The sequence below is a fragment of the Peromyscus maniculatus genome, chromosome 15 (assembly GCF_049852395.1).
Source record: "Peromyscus maniculatus bairdii isolate BWxNUB_F1_BW_parent chromosome 15, HU_Pman_BW_mat_3.1, whole genome shotgun sequence".
Taxonomy (NCBI): domain Eukaryota; kingdom Metazoa; phylum Chordata; class Mammalia; order Rodentia; family Cricetidae; genus Peromyscus; species Peromyscus maniculatus.
In genome coordinates this window covers 32,654,157-32,668,869 of record NC_134866.1, presented here as the reverse complement: position 1 = coordinate 32,668,869, position 14,713 = coordinate 32,654,157, and the positions used below count along the sequence as shown (strand labels likewise).

At 39.3% G+C, this 14,713-nt stretch overlaps 2 protein-coding genes across 8 annotated transcripts in view; one reads left to right on the top strand and one right to left on the bottom strand.

The window, feature by feature from the left end:
* Rictor (RPTOR independent companion of MTOR complex 2) overlaps positions 1–4,226 on the top strand; it is a 102,363-nt gene extending 98,137 nt beyond the window's left edge. For 4 of the 5 annotated variants that reach the window (XM_076551830.1, XM_076551827.1, XM_076551826.1 and 1 more), the window contains 4 exons: positions 1,291–1,458; positions 1,765–1,888; positions 2,819–2,957; positions 3,092–4,226. In XM_076551830.1, coding sequence (XP_076407945.1) covers positions 1,291–1,458; positions 1,765–1,888; positions 2,819–2,957; positions 3,092–3,166 — 506 coding nt within the window. In that variant the 3' untranslated portion in view covers positions 3,167–4,226. The remainder of the gene's footprint in view (positions 1–1,290; positions 1,459–1,764; positions 1,889–2,818; positions 2,958–3,091) is intronic. The other variant, XM_076551829.1, reaches the window with a different exon arrangement.
* Positions 4,227–10,265: 6,039 nt separating this feature from the next.
* The window catches only part of Osmr (oncostatin M receptor), a 62,416-nt gene continuing 57,968 nt past the window's right edge, over positions 10,266–14,713 (bottom strand). For all 3 annotated transcript variants that reach the window (XM_042261462.2, XM_042261465.2, XM_042261463.2), the window contains exons 16-18: positions 13,662–13,743; positions 13,164–13,236; positions 10,266–12,575 (exon numbers count right to left, since the gene is read on the bottom strand). In XM_042261462.2, the coding sequence (XP_042117396.1) occupies positions 12,018–12,575; positions 13,164–13,236; positions 13,662–13,743 (713 nt within the window). In that variant the 3' untranslated portion in view covers positions 10,266–12,017. The remainder of the gene's footprint in view (positions 12,576–13,163; positions 13,237–13,661; positions 13,744–14,713) is intronic.

Sequence of the window (14,713 nt, the reverse complement as noted above, 5' to 3'; positions counted from 1 at the left end):
TTGTTAATGTCTGGTTTCTTGAGTTCTTTATATATTTTGGATTATCAGCCCTCCGTCAGATGTGGGATTGGTGAAAATCTTTCCCCAGTCTGTAGGTTGCTGTTTGACCTGTGGCCAGTGTCCTTTGCCTTACAGAGGCCTTTCAGTTTCATGAGATCTTAGTTTCTGTACTGTTGGTGTTCTGGCCTAAGCCCAATCTTATGGAGGCATTTTTTTTTTTAAATTGAAGTTCTCTCAGATGACTTAGTTTTTATCAAGTGACACAAAACTATCTAGCACAGCAGGCATGGAAGTAGTAATCTGAGACATGATTGGAAGTGGGAGTAAAATGTAGGGCAAAGGTTATTTTTGGGGAACCAAGGTTGAATGAGGTTGAACCTCTTTTCTTCCATGTTGGTATCTGGGGAGACAAGCCAGCTTTTAGAAGTCGTACTTTCTAGCTGAGTGTTTATCTTCTCTGTCTGAGTTACCCTTTTTTCATAAGGGGAATGAATACTTAACTAACTTCCACTGTGTTGTATAGTACTAAGCTTGTATGATTTTTATGGGATGTCCAATGTTCCTTCCTGAAAGGATGATCAACAGCTTTTCCCATTTGCTTTCATCATTGATTTTAATACCTAGGTTTTTTTTTCTATTTATTACATTTTTTTATTTGTTCATGTGTTTGTGTACTGTGCATGCACATGTGTGCCAGTGTGCATGTACCACAGGACCCACTTGAAGATCAGAGGACAAATGATTGGAGTCAGTTTTCTCCTTCCACCCTGTGGGTCCTGGGGTTGAACGTAAGACCATCAGCAAGCACCTTTTTAACCCATTGAACCATACAGCTGGTCCATGCCCAGGGCATTTTTAAACCAAAAAAGTATTTTAGCTTAGATGGTAGGTTGGTGTCAAAATCCCACCATGGGATCCTTAGGAGTGCATGGAAAGAAGAAAAAGAAGGAAAAATTAAAATAGGAAGAGGTCTGAAATAACCTTATGCTTTTAATTGGATTTACTGTTGGGTGAGGCATTCAGATAGAGGTAGAAAGGATAGGAGAAGAGAAGATAAGGTGTGTTCATCTGTATGTATTTGTTTGAACTTTAATGACATAGTCACACATTAGTACTAGGAAAATCAACTCTCTAGAACATAGCAGGTTCCCTTGTTTGAATACTCATCTAAACAGTTTGGATTTACTTTGAAAATCTTCATGAAAAGAAATTGTTAGAACAGGGAAGTTCTCTTAAAGTGTGTATTCCTAGCACAGGAATGGAGCTCTAATCAAATGCTTTTACCTTCAGACCTTCAGGATATTCCATATTCTGATTGGTGTGAGCAGACGATCCACAATCCTTTAGAAACGGTTCCTTCGAAGTTCTCGGGGATTTCTGGGTGCAGCGATGGTGCATCTCAAGAAGGCTCAGCCAGCAGCACCAAAAGCACAGAGCTGCTTTTGGGTGAATCTTCAGGTTTGGTTTCTTCATCCGTAATGGAACTGTGTTCAGTTGATTTTGCTTGTTAGCATATGTACTGTAATTCCAAAGGGCTATGACAGCAGGTCGGTGTTAGAAGTGTAGTAGACTGCACCTGTGTCAGCATTCACAGGTTCTCTCTCAGTGGTCTACTTCTACTAGAGCTTTGCTTCTAGGTGATTGGCAGATTATGTGCCGTTGATTGCAATTTTAGTTGCTTATATAGTTTGAAAACAAATACCATGAGTTATTGTTCGATGTTGTGATATGATAAGTGATCTCATACTGACATCTTCATTTCAGGTGTGAAAACCATTCCGGATGATACACCAATGTGCCGTATCCTGCTTCGTAAAGAAGTGCTAAGATTAGTCATTAATTTGAGTAGTTCAGTTTCTACCAAGTGTCATGAAACAGGGCTTTTGACGTGAGTACCTACCTGCCTGAAGGTTGACAGCTTGTTCTACTGTGTGAGGTTCAGAAAGATACTTGCACTGCTCAGCGTTGCACAGTAGTAGCAGTCACAGACTCTGTTCCCATCTGCAGAGCAGGGCTTAGGTGCTTTGCTGTGGTACCTCAGTCTGTATTGCAGATTGAAGGCAAAGTGAGAGAGAATCCATCCACTCTGAAACAAATCTGCGAAAATGGGAAACTATCTAAAGCAGGGCCACTCTTGCCCCCTTTTTTAGCCTTGGCAAACTTTGGGGTTGTTTTTAATTAAATAACTTTTTAAAATTTTTTTAAATTTAAACATTTTTTTAAATTCCCAAATTCCAGTTTCTGGTGTAATTGTCGGTGGCTATAACTCAAATACAAAAACAAGCTTTTTAGATTTCTCAATCATTTTTCAAGAAAGTGAGGAAGACCTAAGACCAAACATGTGAGAAGCAAGTTTAAGTTATAAACTAGTGGGATTTCCTGATTTTTATTGTTTTTCTAAGTCAGAGCAGCCTGATAAGTGAAAAAAAAGATTTTGAGCGAATCATCTTTATTTGCACTGTTTAAAGGAGTTGTTCTTAGAAGAAGTGTGAAACAGAAGTGGTTTACAGTGAGCCAGGTGTGCAGGCCTAGGCCTGCAATCCTGCACTCAGGAGGTCGAGGCAGGAGGTTCTGGAATGCTAGGGACATGGAGTCATGGTCAAGCTGGCCTGGGCTATGTGAAATCCTGTAGCAAAAAGGTAAAAAGGAAGAGACAAGCTGACTGACTGACTGTTGTATATTATTAAGCCACCACTCCTGACATTCCATCCAATCAATATCTGTAGAAAAAATTAGCAGAACATGTCATTTTGGAGGGTCAAATGAATAAATTCTGGTTATAATTTTTATCACAACATAGTCTGTCTTTTCATTTTAGAATTAAAGAGAAGTACCCTCAAACATTTGATGACATATGCCTTTATTCTGAAGTTTCTCATTTGTTGTCACACTGCACATTTAGACTTCCGTGCCGGAGGTTCATACAAGAGTTATTTCAGGATGTACAATTTTTACAAGTAAGTAAGACTATTTTTCTGGAATTTGTCTCCTAGAATTATTCTATACTTGAAGTAAGTTAAAAGAAAGTATATCTACATTATATGCCATTTTTATTTTTTAAAAAAATTAACAATTTACCACTTTTTCCTAGATGCATGAAGAAGCAGAGGCTGTGTTGGCAATTCCACCAAAACAACCTGTAGTTGATGAATCTGACGAATCCTGACCTCATATTTATGATGTTTATAGCTAGAAACTATATATTTATCCATCCTTATGGATTTCCTAAAGGCCTCACAAAATACTGACTGGCTGTCAGCGAGACAGGAGTATCTTCTGTCGCTGTCCCAGCAGTCACTGGTACAGAACAGCTGTAGCTGCTGACGTCCCTAACCAAGCCAACTTCCTCTTCCCTGTTGGAGATTCATTACCACAATTTTAATTCAGTTACTATCATATGCAAGAGCCAAGCACTGAATACCTACATAGGTTTTCTATTTTTTTAATTTGAAAAGCATAATGGCAGTGGAACAAAAACAGGACATGAAGAAGCACCCTTCACACAGTTATTTCTGAATGCTTCTTAATTAAGGGTAAATCTAAAAGATGCCTTGTTTGTTAACTAATTCATGGAAACCAGGAGTCACCATCTCTGAGGCTGCATCCTGTTATCTCGTAGGCTGTGCTGTAACTGCTGGGATCAGAGGGCTTCGTTGGCCCTTCCACATTTCCTTAATGTTGTAACACTACTTCAGAGGTTTCTGACCTCAGAGCAAAAGAAGAGCCTCACCAATTGGAACTGAAAGGTTATTTTATGTTGCTAGACTGCATAAAGATGCTTATTTGTCTCCATCTCTTCAGGTTTGTTGCAATACGTTGTTGAAAGTTACTTGTACCAATTAAGGTTTTTCACTACAGTTGATCAAAATAAATAGTTCAGTTGAAATACTTCCCATGTCCAGAATGCATATATATGTCCAGTGGACTTCCATCCTCATCAGCTCCTCTCATCACCGCTTGAAACTGATTGAGCAAGTGTTAGTAGTTTGGACCCAAAGCAAAGGAAAGCATTAAATGATACTTCCGACCTCTTAAAGAAAAGACAAGTTTGCATGAAATTTACACATTCCATGTTAAAAAAAAAAGCCATATTTGCTTTTAGAAAGTCATTGAGTCTCATTAAGATTCAAAATTGTGGTGAAAAGCCTTAATTACTAAATGTTAAAGCAGCGATAATGTAATTTTTGTTAGTGATCGTGTTTTGCACAGAATAATTGCAGTTATAGGTGAGTTGAAGAGTACAGTCATTGCTTTTATCACATTTGTGAAGTTGATGAAGGCAAGGTTCTGTCTGTCTGTCTGTCTAATTTGTGTGTGTATAAAGATATTTGGAAATCTTTACAGAAATTAAACATATATGCAAATTTGTACATAAAGTAGCATGAACACCATTACTAGATGCTTGTAAGTGAAAGGGTTGTCTTTTTTGAAATCATATATCTAGAACAAAAACATCCAGCTGGACTGACTAGGACCCTTTTGTAATGCTTTGTGTAGCCCATTTTTTATAGTTACACATCAGCTTTAATACCATCATAGACATCAGTCCATATTTTCCCATGTTGTACACCCTTTTCATACCGGGCTTGTTTGCGAGGTCTCTGTAAAGTACCCTGTGAACAAGGAAACATAACTCACAGAGATTTTTTTTTTTTTTTTTTTTTTTTTACTGGCACTGAAAGTTCCCACTAGGATGAAGCATTTCATCTCCTTCCTAACTCCTCTTTGACTGCACTTCAGCAAGTTGTTCTTACATGCACTGTGTAGCAACTTCCATGATGATCAAGCAGACAAGGGCTCGAAGCTGCTGCTCACATTACAACACAGTTCTTCTCATATGCTCAGAAAATACTTTATCACTGAACCCAAGTGTTTATCTAAATGTCAACAGTACTTCTAAGAGCATTGCCTGTCACCTTGGTCTTTGGTCTTGGATAATAAAACTGCCTTTCCAGAGAACCAAATGTCAGAGATACTAGACCAAATAGTGGTTACAATTCCAAAGGACGTAATGTAGTCTTACTCATAATGGGATTAACATTTTAGACATTCATTTTAAACACTACCTCAGTTAACATAGAGTATAAAATCTGTGGTTTCATCCCTCAAAAATAAACAATAACTAATTTGTTTGTTTTTCATCACACAAAACTATCCCCATCCTTGCGCACCTAAGTCAGCCATCCTGAAATGAAGGCTGTGCCTAGTGTCCTAAGCAGGTGTTTTGTTTTGACTTTTGACTGTTACTTTGAAAGGGGTGTGTGTGTGTGTGTGTGTGTGTGTGTGTGAGAGAGAGAGAGAGAGAGAGAGATCAGATCTGCCTATAGCACTTACTTTGGGAAGATATCAGAGCTTTGTGATTTTCAGTATATTGGAGGAAATTGTTAATGCTTAAATTTATAGTGCTGTCTGGTTTAACCATGGTTTCACCAAGACGTGTAATACATTTCCTTTAAGTACTTACTTGTATAAAAGTAGACTTTCATGATGAAAACTACATGCAGTGCCAAGTGATTAGCATAGGTGTTTAAGACTATTAAATTATAGCAGAAAAGGTTAGGAATGATGTCAATGGTAATAGAAATCATTGAGAAAATTATCTATAAATAATAGATATTACCAAAATAATGTCAATACTGTAGTTTTTCAAGAGTTTAGAATTAATCTTAGTCATATAAATTTGTACTATTGGTAATTATTTAATAATTTGGAAGGGTTTGAATAGTTAAGCTGGTTGTAAACTGTGAATTTCTAATTGTAAATTGTCATTTCTAATTGAATTTTTTTCAAGAACAGATTTCAGTTTCACCTACTAAATAAATACTGACAAATGAGAAATTTAGTATTTATAAGGAAATAGGCTCTAAAATTTCTTAGCCTTTTCTTTTCTGTTTGTGCTTAGGGTGTATTGGAGGAGAAAGTGTTCTCCCTAACTTAAGTGTTTCTAATACAGAGAAACGAATAGACATCCCGTAAGACAGAGGTTTTACAAGGCTGTTAGAAAGTGCGGACATTGTTGCTGTGGTGACGTATCCAAGTCACTGGGAGCAGTGGCTTCAGCAGCATTCCACTCTTGTCCAGAGCTTGAGGTGGTTAACACTGGATTCCATGTCACCATGGCCAAGTATTCAAAGTGGGATGTCACTGTTCATTTAAACTTGTCTACTGCTATTTATAACCTTTTTATTTCATTCCTTTCAGAGGATGCCTTTTATGCCCCATATCAAAGCACAGATCATTAAGCAATAAGAAACAAAATTGTCTGTCATTCAAATTATAATTGCAATTATTCTCGTGTGGTAAGAGTGAGGTGCTAATTTTGTGTGAGAAGAATTTGTGACCACTTTGGAAATGTATTCTGGAAGTAAGGTTTTTTTTGTCCCTCCTTTAGACTTTTACTTCCATTTTGTCTCAGATTCACAGTCCATGAAAGAAAAGTAGAATTGTTTGAAAGACTTCTAAGAAAAGCTGCTTGCAATGAACATTTCAGATTTTCCTAAGTGTGGGCTGGCAAAGGGCTCCATTTTCTCCATATTGACAGAGTCTATTGTTCCCATCTTAACTTCAAGAGTGTCACTACCCCGAGTCCCACATCCAGACGTGCCGGTGAACTTGAGGGCAGTGCTTACGATGACACACAAGTCTGCGCGAGGCTTTGCAGGAGCCGTTGTCTTTTCAGGACAGGTCCCCAGGGGGATTTCATTTCTAGCACATTTGTATGACTCACGGAATGTGGGACTCCTCCCCTTTGGAGTATTTTTATAGTTAGGTGGATGACTGCCACAGATGCATGGATTGCACATTCTGACTCGATAAGATACTTAATGTGAAAATTTATGCCAAAAAGGAAACATACCTTACAACTTTCCCATTTAACTAAGTTGGTCTAGCACAAAATGCTAACTAAGTCTTGGGGCAGAGAGGGAGTAGTGAAAATTTTTTATGTATGATTGTTGAAAACTCTTCCATTACTGGCCTGTCAGAAACCCTAACAATGCATTGTGAAACAAATGATGGAAATTCAGTTAGCTTTGAAAAGTGGTAAGGGATCGTGAAGAGAATCTCAGACTCAATGCTCTCTGACCACATGACCTTTTTTTTTATTTAGTAATACGCTGCTACATTTTTGGAGGTTCTAGTGTTTGTAGGTCACTGAACAGACATTGAAATCTGATTTATATTGTATAACTGTAACATAGAAAGAAAAAGTATTTATATATTTTCCTTAAGAATATTTCATTGAGTTGTGTATAATTTAAATAAGATTTGTCCCCAAATGGTTTTGCTCACCTTGATTTTTTTCGTTGTTGTTGTGGTTTTATTGTTTTTGTATAATGTGTACAGTTTATGTTAAGGGCATTAAAGCCTCCTGAAACATAATCTTATCAAAGGGATTCATTCTTAATAAAATGTACTTAAAATTCTTAAACTTGTGGCGATGTTGCTTTATTTGAAAATAGGTGTCGCTGGGCCTTGACTTGAATCACATGATACTGATGTTGACAGGTGTGATTTCCAATAAACGTGGCTTTTCCATCCTACAGATGGGGATGGTCTTGTGCCATGAAAAGGGGCTGCCCCCAATTTTAAAGTAATTATACTTCTTTGGCATTCTTCAGAATTTAACATACTTACTTTTTTTTTTTGTTTTTTTGTTTTTTTTTTTTTGGTTTTTCCAGACAGGGTTTCTCTGTGTAGCTTTGCGCCTTTCCTGGAACTCACTTTGGAGACCAGGCTGGCCTCGAGCTCACAGAGATCCGCCTGCCTCTGCCTCCCGAGTGCTGGGATTAAAGGCGTGCGCCAACACCGCCCGGCTCATACTTACATTTTAAAGTCAAATAAGTATTGTAAAGGATTTGGAAATAGAAATGTCTTTAGAACAGCTCCGGACTTCCTGAGGTAGTAAGGAAATGACTTGTCAGTGGAGTGTTGCAGAGAGGCCAGCCTCGTTCTACCTTGTGGCAGGATAATGCACCACAGGAAAAGAGCCAGCTGAGAAATTCAGTGTGAAAGCTTAGGTCTGTTAAAGTTTTTAAAATATATTCCCCACCTTAAGCGAACTTGGTTCAGGTGTTTGGCCTGTGGACACCTGTTTGTGTGTATCATTGTTCTCACCCCGTACCGTGTTTTTATCAGAAATGTAAAATGAAAAGCATGCCTAATTTATCATAGTTGAATAAGAAAATGATAGTCTAAGCCGGGCGTTGTTGGCGCACGCCTTTAATCCCAGCACTCGGGAGGCAGAGGCAGGCGGATCTCTGTGAGTTCGAGGCCAGCCTGGGCTACCAAGTGAGCTCCAGGAGAGGCGCAAAGCTACACAGAGAAACCCTGTCTCGAAAAACCAAAAAAAAAAAAAAAAAGAAAATGATAGTCTATATTGCTCTGGGATGGTCTGTATGTCAAATTGTTCTGATTGGTCAATAAATAAAACACTGATTGACCAGTGGCTAGGCAGGAAGTAGGTGGGACAAGGAGAGAGGAGAGTTCTGGGAAACAGAAGGCTGAGGCAGAGAGATACCGCCAGTTGCCACCATGACCAGCAGCATGTGAAGACGCCGGTAAGCCACCAGCCACGTGGCAGGTATAGATTTATGGAAATGGATTAATTTAAGATATAAGAACAGTTAGCAAGAAGCCTGCCACGGCCATACAGTTTGTAAGCAATATAAGTCTCTGTGTTTACTTGGTTGGGTCTGAGCGGCTGTGGGACTGGCAGGTGACAAAGATTTGTCCTGACTGTGGGCAAGGCAGGAAAACTCTAGCAACACTATATTTTTTAAATTTTCCATACAGAAATATTCAAATAGCTAGGTGGCTGCAGCTGTGTGGGTTTGATTCTGAGTCCTCTGCTGAATCTCAGTAGTCTGTGTCTCTTTGTGCCCACATCATATTGTTTTTGTTTATTTGGCTTGGAGTATATAATAGTTTATGGTCAGGTATTGTGGTAGCTCCAGCTAAGACTTGCTTTGGGTATTCAATCTTTTTTTTACATCCATATGAATTAAAGGATTATTTCATTCTGGTTCTATGAAGAATGTAGTTTGAATTTTGATGAGAATTCCACTGAATATGTAATCACATTTACTAATGGCCATTTTTACAGTATTTTACTAATCCAGGATAATGACAGGTCTTTCTCTTTCTATATCTTCAATTACATATTTTAGAGATATTTTACTCCCTTGGTTATGTTTATTTTGAGATTTTTTAAGTTAGTTATGAAAGGTTTTTTTTTTCTGATTTCTTACTCTACTAGTTCACTATTGGAATATAGGAAAGCTGCTGGATTTTTAGATGTTGAATTTGATTCCCACAACTTGCTGAATGTGTTTATCAGATCTAAGAATTTTCTCCTGGAGTCTTTGGAGGTTAATATCTAGAGTATATAAGGAACTTCAAAATTAAATCATCTAGTCAATAAATGGGCTGATGATCTGAGTAGACAGACATTTCTAGAGGAGGGAAAAACTACCTGAAAAAGGATACAGTAACCTTAGCCATCAGTACAAGGTGAATTAAAAAGCTTTGAGATGCCATCTCAGGCCAGGCAAATTCCTGCTATCAAGAAAGAAAAACACGTTGAGTATGAGGGGGAAGAGAAACAGGATACAAAATCGTTTGTATTATTAGTGAAAATGTAAATCTGTACAGCCACTATGAATGTCAGTGTGGTGGTTCCTTAAATTAAAAATAGACCTGCCATATGACCCAGCTTTACCACTTCTGCGTGTACACCTGAAGAACTCGTAAATCAGCATAGCACAGTATTTGCACATCCACGTTCATTGCTGCTCTGTTCACAATAGCTAAGCTAGGGAACTAGCCGAGAGCCATCAACAATGGATAAGAAAAAAAAAATTGGACTTGATCACAGTGGAATTTATTCATCTCTAAAGAGTATAAGACATTTGCAGGAAAGTGGATGGAACTGGAGATCATTATGGTACATGAAATAAGCCAGACTTGGCAAAATATCACCTTTCCTTCAATATGTAGGTTTAGTGTGTTGGAGTTTATAGTGTTGGAATAAGGACTGTTACAGGAACATAGGAAGGGGACCACGAGAGGGAAAGAAGGCACCTTCAAGCATGTGAATCTGTCCAGGAACTGATGAAATGTGTGGATTCCAAGTTAGTGCTGAAGAGACCCTTTTTAGCTTGAAGGGTACCTAGAAGTTTACATTTCTGTTAAATTTGTGAGGTGATTTATTGGCTACACTCAATAACGTAAGTTTTCATTCTGTTGAGGGAATTAAAACAATGTGATTGTGAAATGTTTCAAATTGGGCTTTATTGAAACAGCAAAAATAACGTTTTTTTTGAATTTATGTTTTGTGGATTATCTTTTAAACAAATGAAAGAAAACCTTTACAAATCAATGTCATTAACATTTCTGGATACAAGTTTCCAGTGAGGAATACATTGACAGAAAAACAAACGGTACTGGCAGTACTGACCAAAGTCATCTCCAAGTAGACTCTTCACAATAGTGCCTGGTACTAGGTTAGGGCAGAACCACTTTCTCTATCAAAAGGCTTGGTTGTATGTAAAGAAAAGACTGGAGACCTTTAACAGAACATTTTTGATTGGTGTTACTATGTTCTAAGGATACCTGCCATATGGCTATTGCTGTAGTATTGGTAACAGCCATGCATGTGCACAAAGTCGTCATTCCCACCGCACTCACGGCAGACAAGACAAAGGGACCCTCTCTATCATATTTTACAATGTGACAAACATCAACAGGAAGAAAGTGATGAATTGAACACCTGTGTTTGTCCGGCTACCATAGAGCATCTTCCAGAGATTGTTTACAGGAGCTACACTGCTACCAAGGTCCATGGGAGTTCAGGCCTTATCTAAAAATAATATTGTGTATATTGGATATTGTGTGCCATGTCCTAATACCTGATGCATGTAAGTGCTATGGAAATTGTTAATACTGTATTTAAGTAATCGATGAGTTTGGTACAGACATTTTTTTTTCTGAATTTTTTTTTTTCCTGGAGGTAGTTGGATCTTGATGTTATCTTAAAAGACATACTTTGGGGCCAGCGCCCAACTAACTTCTAACTCCATGGAACATTTTAAAGTTAGCGATAAATTGAATCCAGTCCTGAGGCTTTATTACTTTAGCATGATAGGAATGGGAGTGAGACAGAATTCTCTTGAACCAGACTATGTGTGGAAATAGGTTATTTAGATACAGCTTGGGATGGGGGCAACGAATGCAAAAGGAACCACTCAATGAAATGTCCTGTTTTCTATTCTGAGGTAGTCAAAAAAAAAAAGAGGAAGACTGGAGTCTACTGCACAGGCTACTGTCACCTGGATACCAAGTCTGGAGCTTTTTGCAATCCTGTTTTACTATAGTAAGGTAGATGGCAGGAGTCCTGTGAAGACTATTCCTGTCTCATTCCTACATCTTACCTGTTGGGTTGGTTCAGTGTAGACACCAAGAGAAGTTTTTTTTACTGTTATCAGTGACTACAAATTCTCATTTCAAGGTAAGGCCAAAGTCTAGTTTGTAACCTTTCAATGAAATGTGATAAGTCTACACAATAGGAGTAATAAGTCTCTTGTGGCGTTAATCAAAACATTTGATCCAATGGCTTTACCCTTACATATTATAGATTAGGTCAAGTTTACATGAAGATGTTTTCTCATTGCAAACCGAAATCCTAGGACACAGCCACTTTGTCAGTCCTGAGTAGATAGAGTTTGTGAAATCAATGATGAACATCCTATGTCAAGGTCAGGAGTACTGTGATAAGGGTGAGCCTGGAACAAATAATAACAAGGTCAGCATGCACCATTTCTAAGGAAGCCTTCAGGGCAAATGCCAAGTTGCACAGCTCCGGTCTTTAGTCTGTCAGCCTGTAATGATCTTTTATAAATCGGTGCTGCAGATAGTGGATGTTCCTGGAATCAAGGGCCAGGGCACGTTGTGTTGGCATGCTACCAACCATATCCCCAAAAGTGCCTATAGTGTATGAACTGGCTTGCTGCTAGTTAACATTACTGTTCGCCTTGACCTAAAATGATCATTGAGGTCAGGCTGTTATCCTCACTCAGCGCAGGTGGTGCGAGGCTCCCCGGAACTGCCATTTGCATTTTATACTCTGAACAGTGCACTGGCATGGGTGGATTTGTGGCAAGACTGTCCTTGTCTCCACACATGGGTGAAGCCAGCTGAGACACATAAATCAAGCTAGTTTCTTCAGTCGGGCTTTCCTCCAGGGACTTCATGTAGTCTTTTTCTAGAACATTTAGTAACTTGTTAGGTGGGGTCAATAGTGCAAGTTGATGTGGTGTGTCTTTTAGGGGTCCTGAAACAAGCCCGTGGGAACCAGAGTCAAAAGCTGACTGATCATAAGTAAAATTCTCAAAGAAGACGCAGGGCACAGGGCCAGAGGAACCGCTTTCTATTGGCACGGAGGGAGGCTTAATGGATACATCTTCAGCGTGTGGTTTCCCAGAGCCTACACACTGTGTCTTGGGGCCTTCTACCTTGTTTATAACTTCAAGGACATCTGGAATGCAGTCTTTGACATTCATTATTAAGTGGGGGTTCTTCTGCAAAGGAATCAAATATACATAACATGAATGCAGATGTAGGAGTATCCAAGTGCACTGTGTATGTAGTGTGCACTGAGGGCCCCCCATTCCTTCCTGGCCACGTGTTAACTCGAAGGTTGTGACAGAAGCCAGACGATTCACCAGGACAGAAGAGAGCATTTTTGTCTTAGGAGTTCTTGTCTGACTCCCCATTGGAGAAAGCCTTCCTGTCTCACCACTGACTCTTCTAGTAGCCCACGATGAGAAAGATGCAATCACCTTTGTTTGTTTGGCTATGTTGGGATCCAAACTGGGCCTTACTCATGCTAGGCAAGCAAGTACTCTGCCGCGGAGCCCATACCCTAGTCCATCCAATTGCCTGTCCCGTGGCCTTGTTTGTGTCTCTAATGTACTGTCTTTTCCTGAAGAGGTGTAAGAACTATGTAGCATGGAGGCTTAGGACTAACTTTATAGACCAGACTAGCCTCAAACTCAGTAAAGATCCCCTTACCCTTTATCTCTCAAAGGTAGGGATTGCAGGCATGTACCACAATGCGGGCTCCATCAGTCCTTCACATGTTACACATACTACATCCCCACATTTACCTTGGATTTTATCAGTGACAGGATGCTGCTCTTGTATGGATTTGGGATGTCAGGGTAGCACTTCTCCTTCACCCTGGAAGGACAGTGAAATTCAGACTGAGTGCACAATTCAGTAGAATGGTTAGGAGTGAGAGCTCTGCAGTATCCTCTGTGAAGCAAATGACTTAATTCTTCCTTGCTTTAATGCCCGAACCATGGGATCCATGAAGATAACTACAGTACTTAACAGGCACTCTATGGCTCGTTCTGTATAAACCATATGGAACGCTGCCAAGCATAAGGTAGCATAAATAGTAGCTGTAGCCATGGAGCAACTTTTGAAATGGTTCTTTTCCCCATCTATTGACCCAGAAGGCACAATTGTCAACTGAATGACATATGCTCACCTACATTTCTTTAACCTTTTCCTTTTCAGCATTCTTTCCCCGTATTATTCCATATCATTTCTGTCCCACAGTTTGTTTCTAACTCTTGGATAAAGGCTTCCTCTGCACTTACCACTGGCTTTTCCAGTAGCACGCAATGATGATGAGCAAGACACAGAAAGTCATGGGTAATAAGATCTGCAGCAGCATGTAAGCTAAAGAGGAAAAAGGAAAGGAATTATTTTCTAAGATTTATGTATTTATTATGTATACAGAGTAGGGTGCCAGGTCTCATTACAGATGGTTGTGAACCACCATGTGGGTGCTGGGAATTGAACTCAGGACCTCTGGAAGAGCAGCCAGTGCTCTTAACCTCTGAGCCATCTCTCCAGCCCAAAGTTTATTTTTATTTATTTATTTATTGATTGATTGATTGATTGATTGGTTTTTCGAGACAGGGTTTCTCTGTGTAGCTTTGCACCTTCCTGGATCTCACTCTGTAGACCAGGCTAGCCTCGAACGCACAAAGATCCGCCTGCCTCTGCCTCCCGAGTGCTGGGATTAAAGGCGTGTGCCACCACCGCCCGGCTGAATTATTTTTATATATGCATTGGCCTCCTTGAAAGGATAAAAGGTTATGGTAGTGAAGAATTTTCCATGTTTACAGCTCTTCAAATATATGTATTTATGCAAGACTCAGTATGAGTTTTTAAATGAGTTTAATTCTGAAAAATCACTTCTCACAAATAAATAGGTCTTATTTATTAGATTTATAGAAATTTAACTGGATGAAACTTACAGGGAAAGTTCATTCTGGCTCCTGCCAGACTCAGAAGAGAAAAGGCCAACTAAGCTGGGTATGATGGTACATGCGTTTAACACTCCTAACTCCAGAAGTTCAAGGTCATCTTCCACTACATAGCAAGTTCAAGGCCAGCGTGGGCCATATGGGACACCAAGTAATGCAGGGAGCTTTTTGCTGTGATCCAGCATTCCATAGTTCCAACTCATTAAGTCTGATAGAATAGAGCATAATTGTCCAGTTCCTCACTCCCTACCCTAGCTCTGTGGTAGGTGGGAGTACCTTCTTGCCTCTTGCCTGGGAGCTTGACCACATGCCTGAGTTTGGCCAGTATGATGATGAATGGATGGATCATAGCTGTGGTCTAAGTAAGGGATTCATTA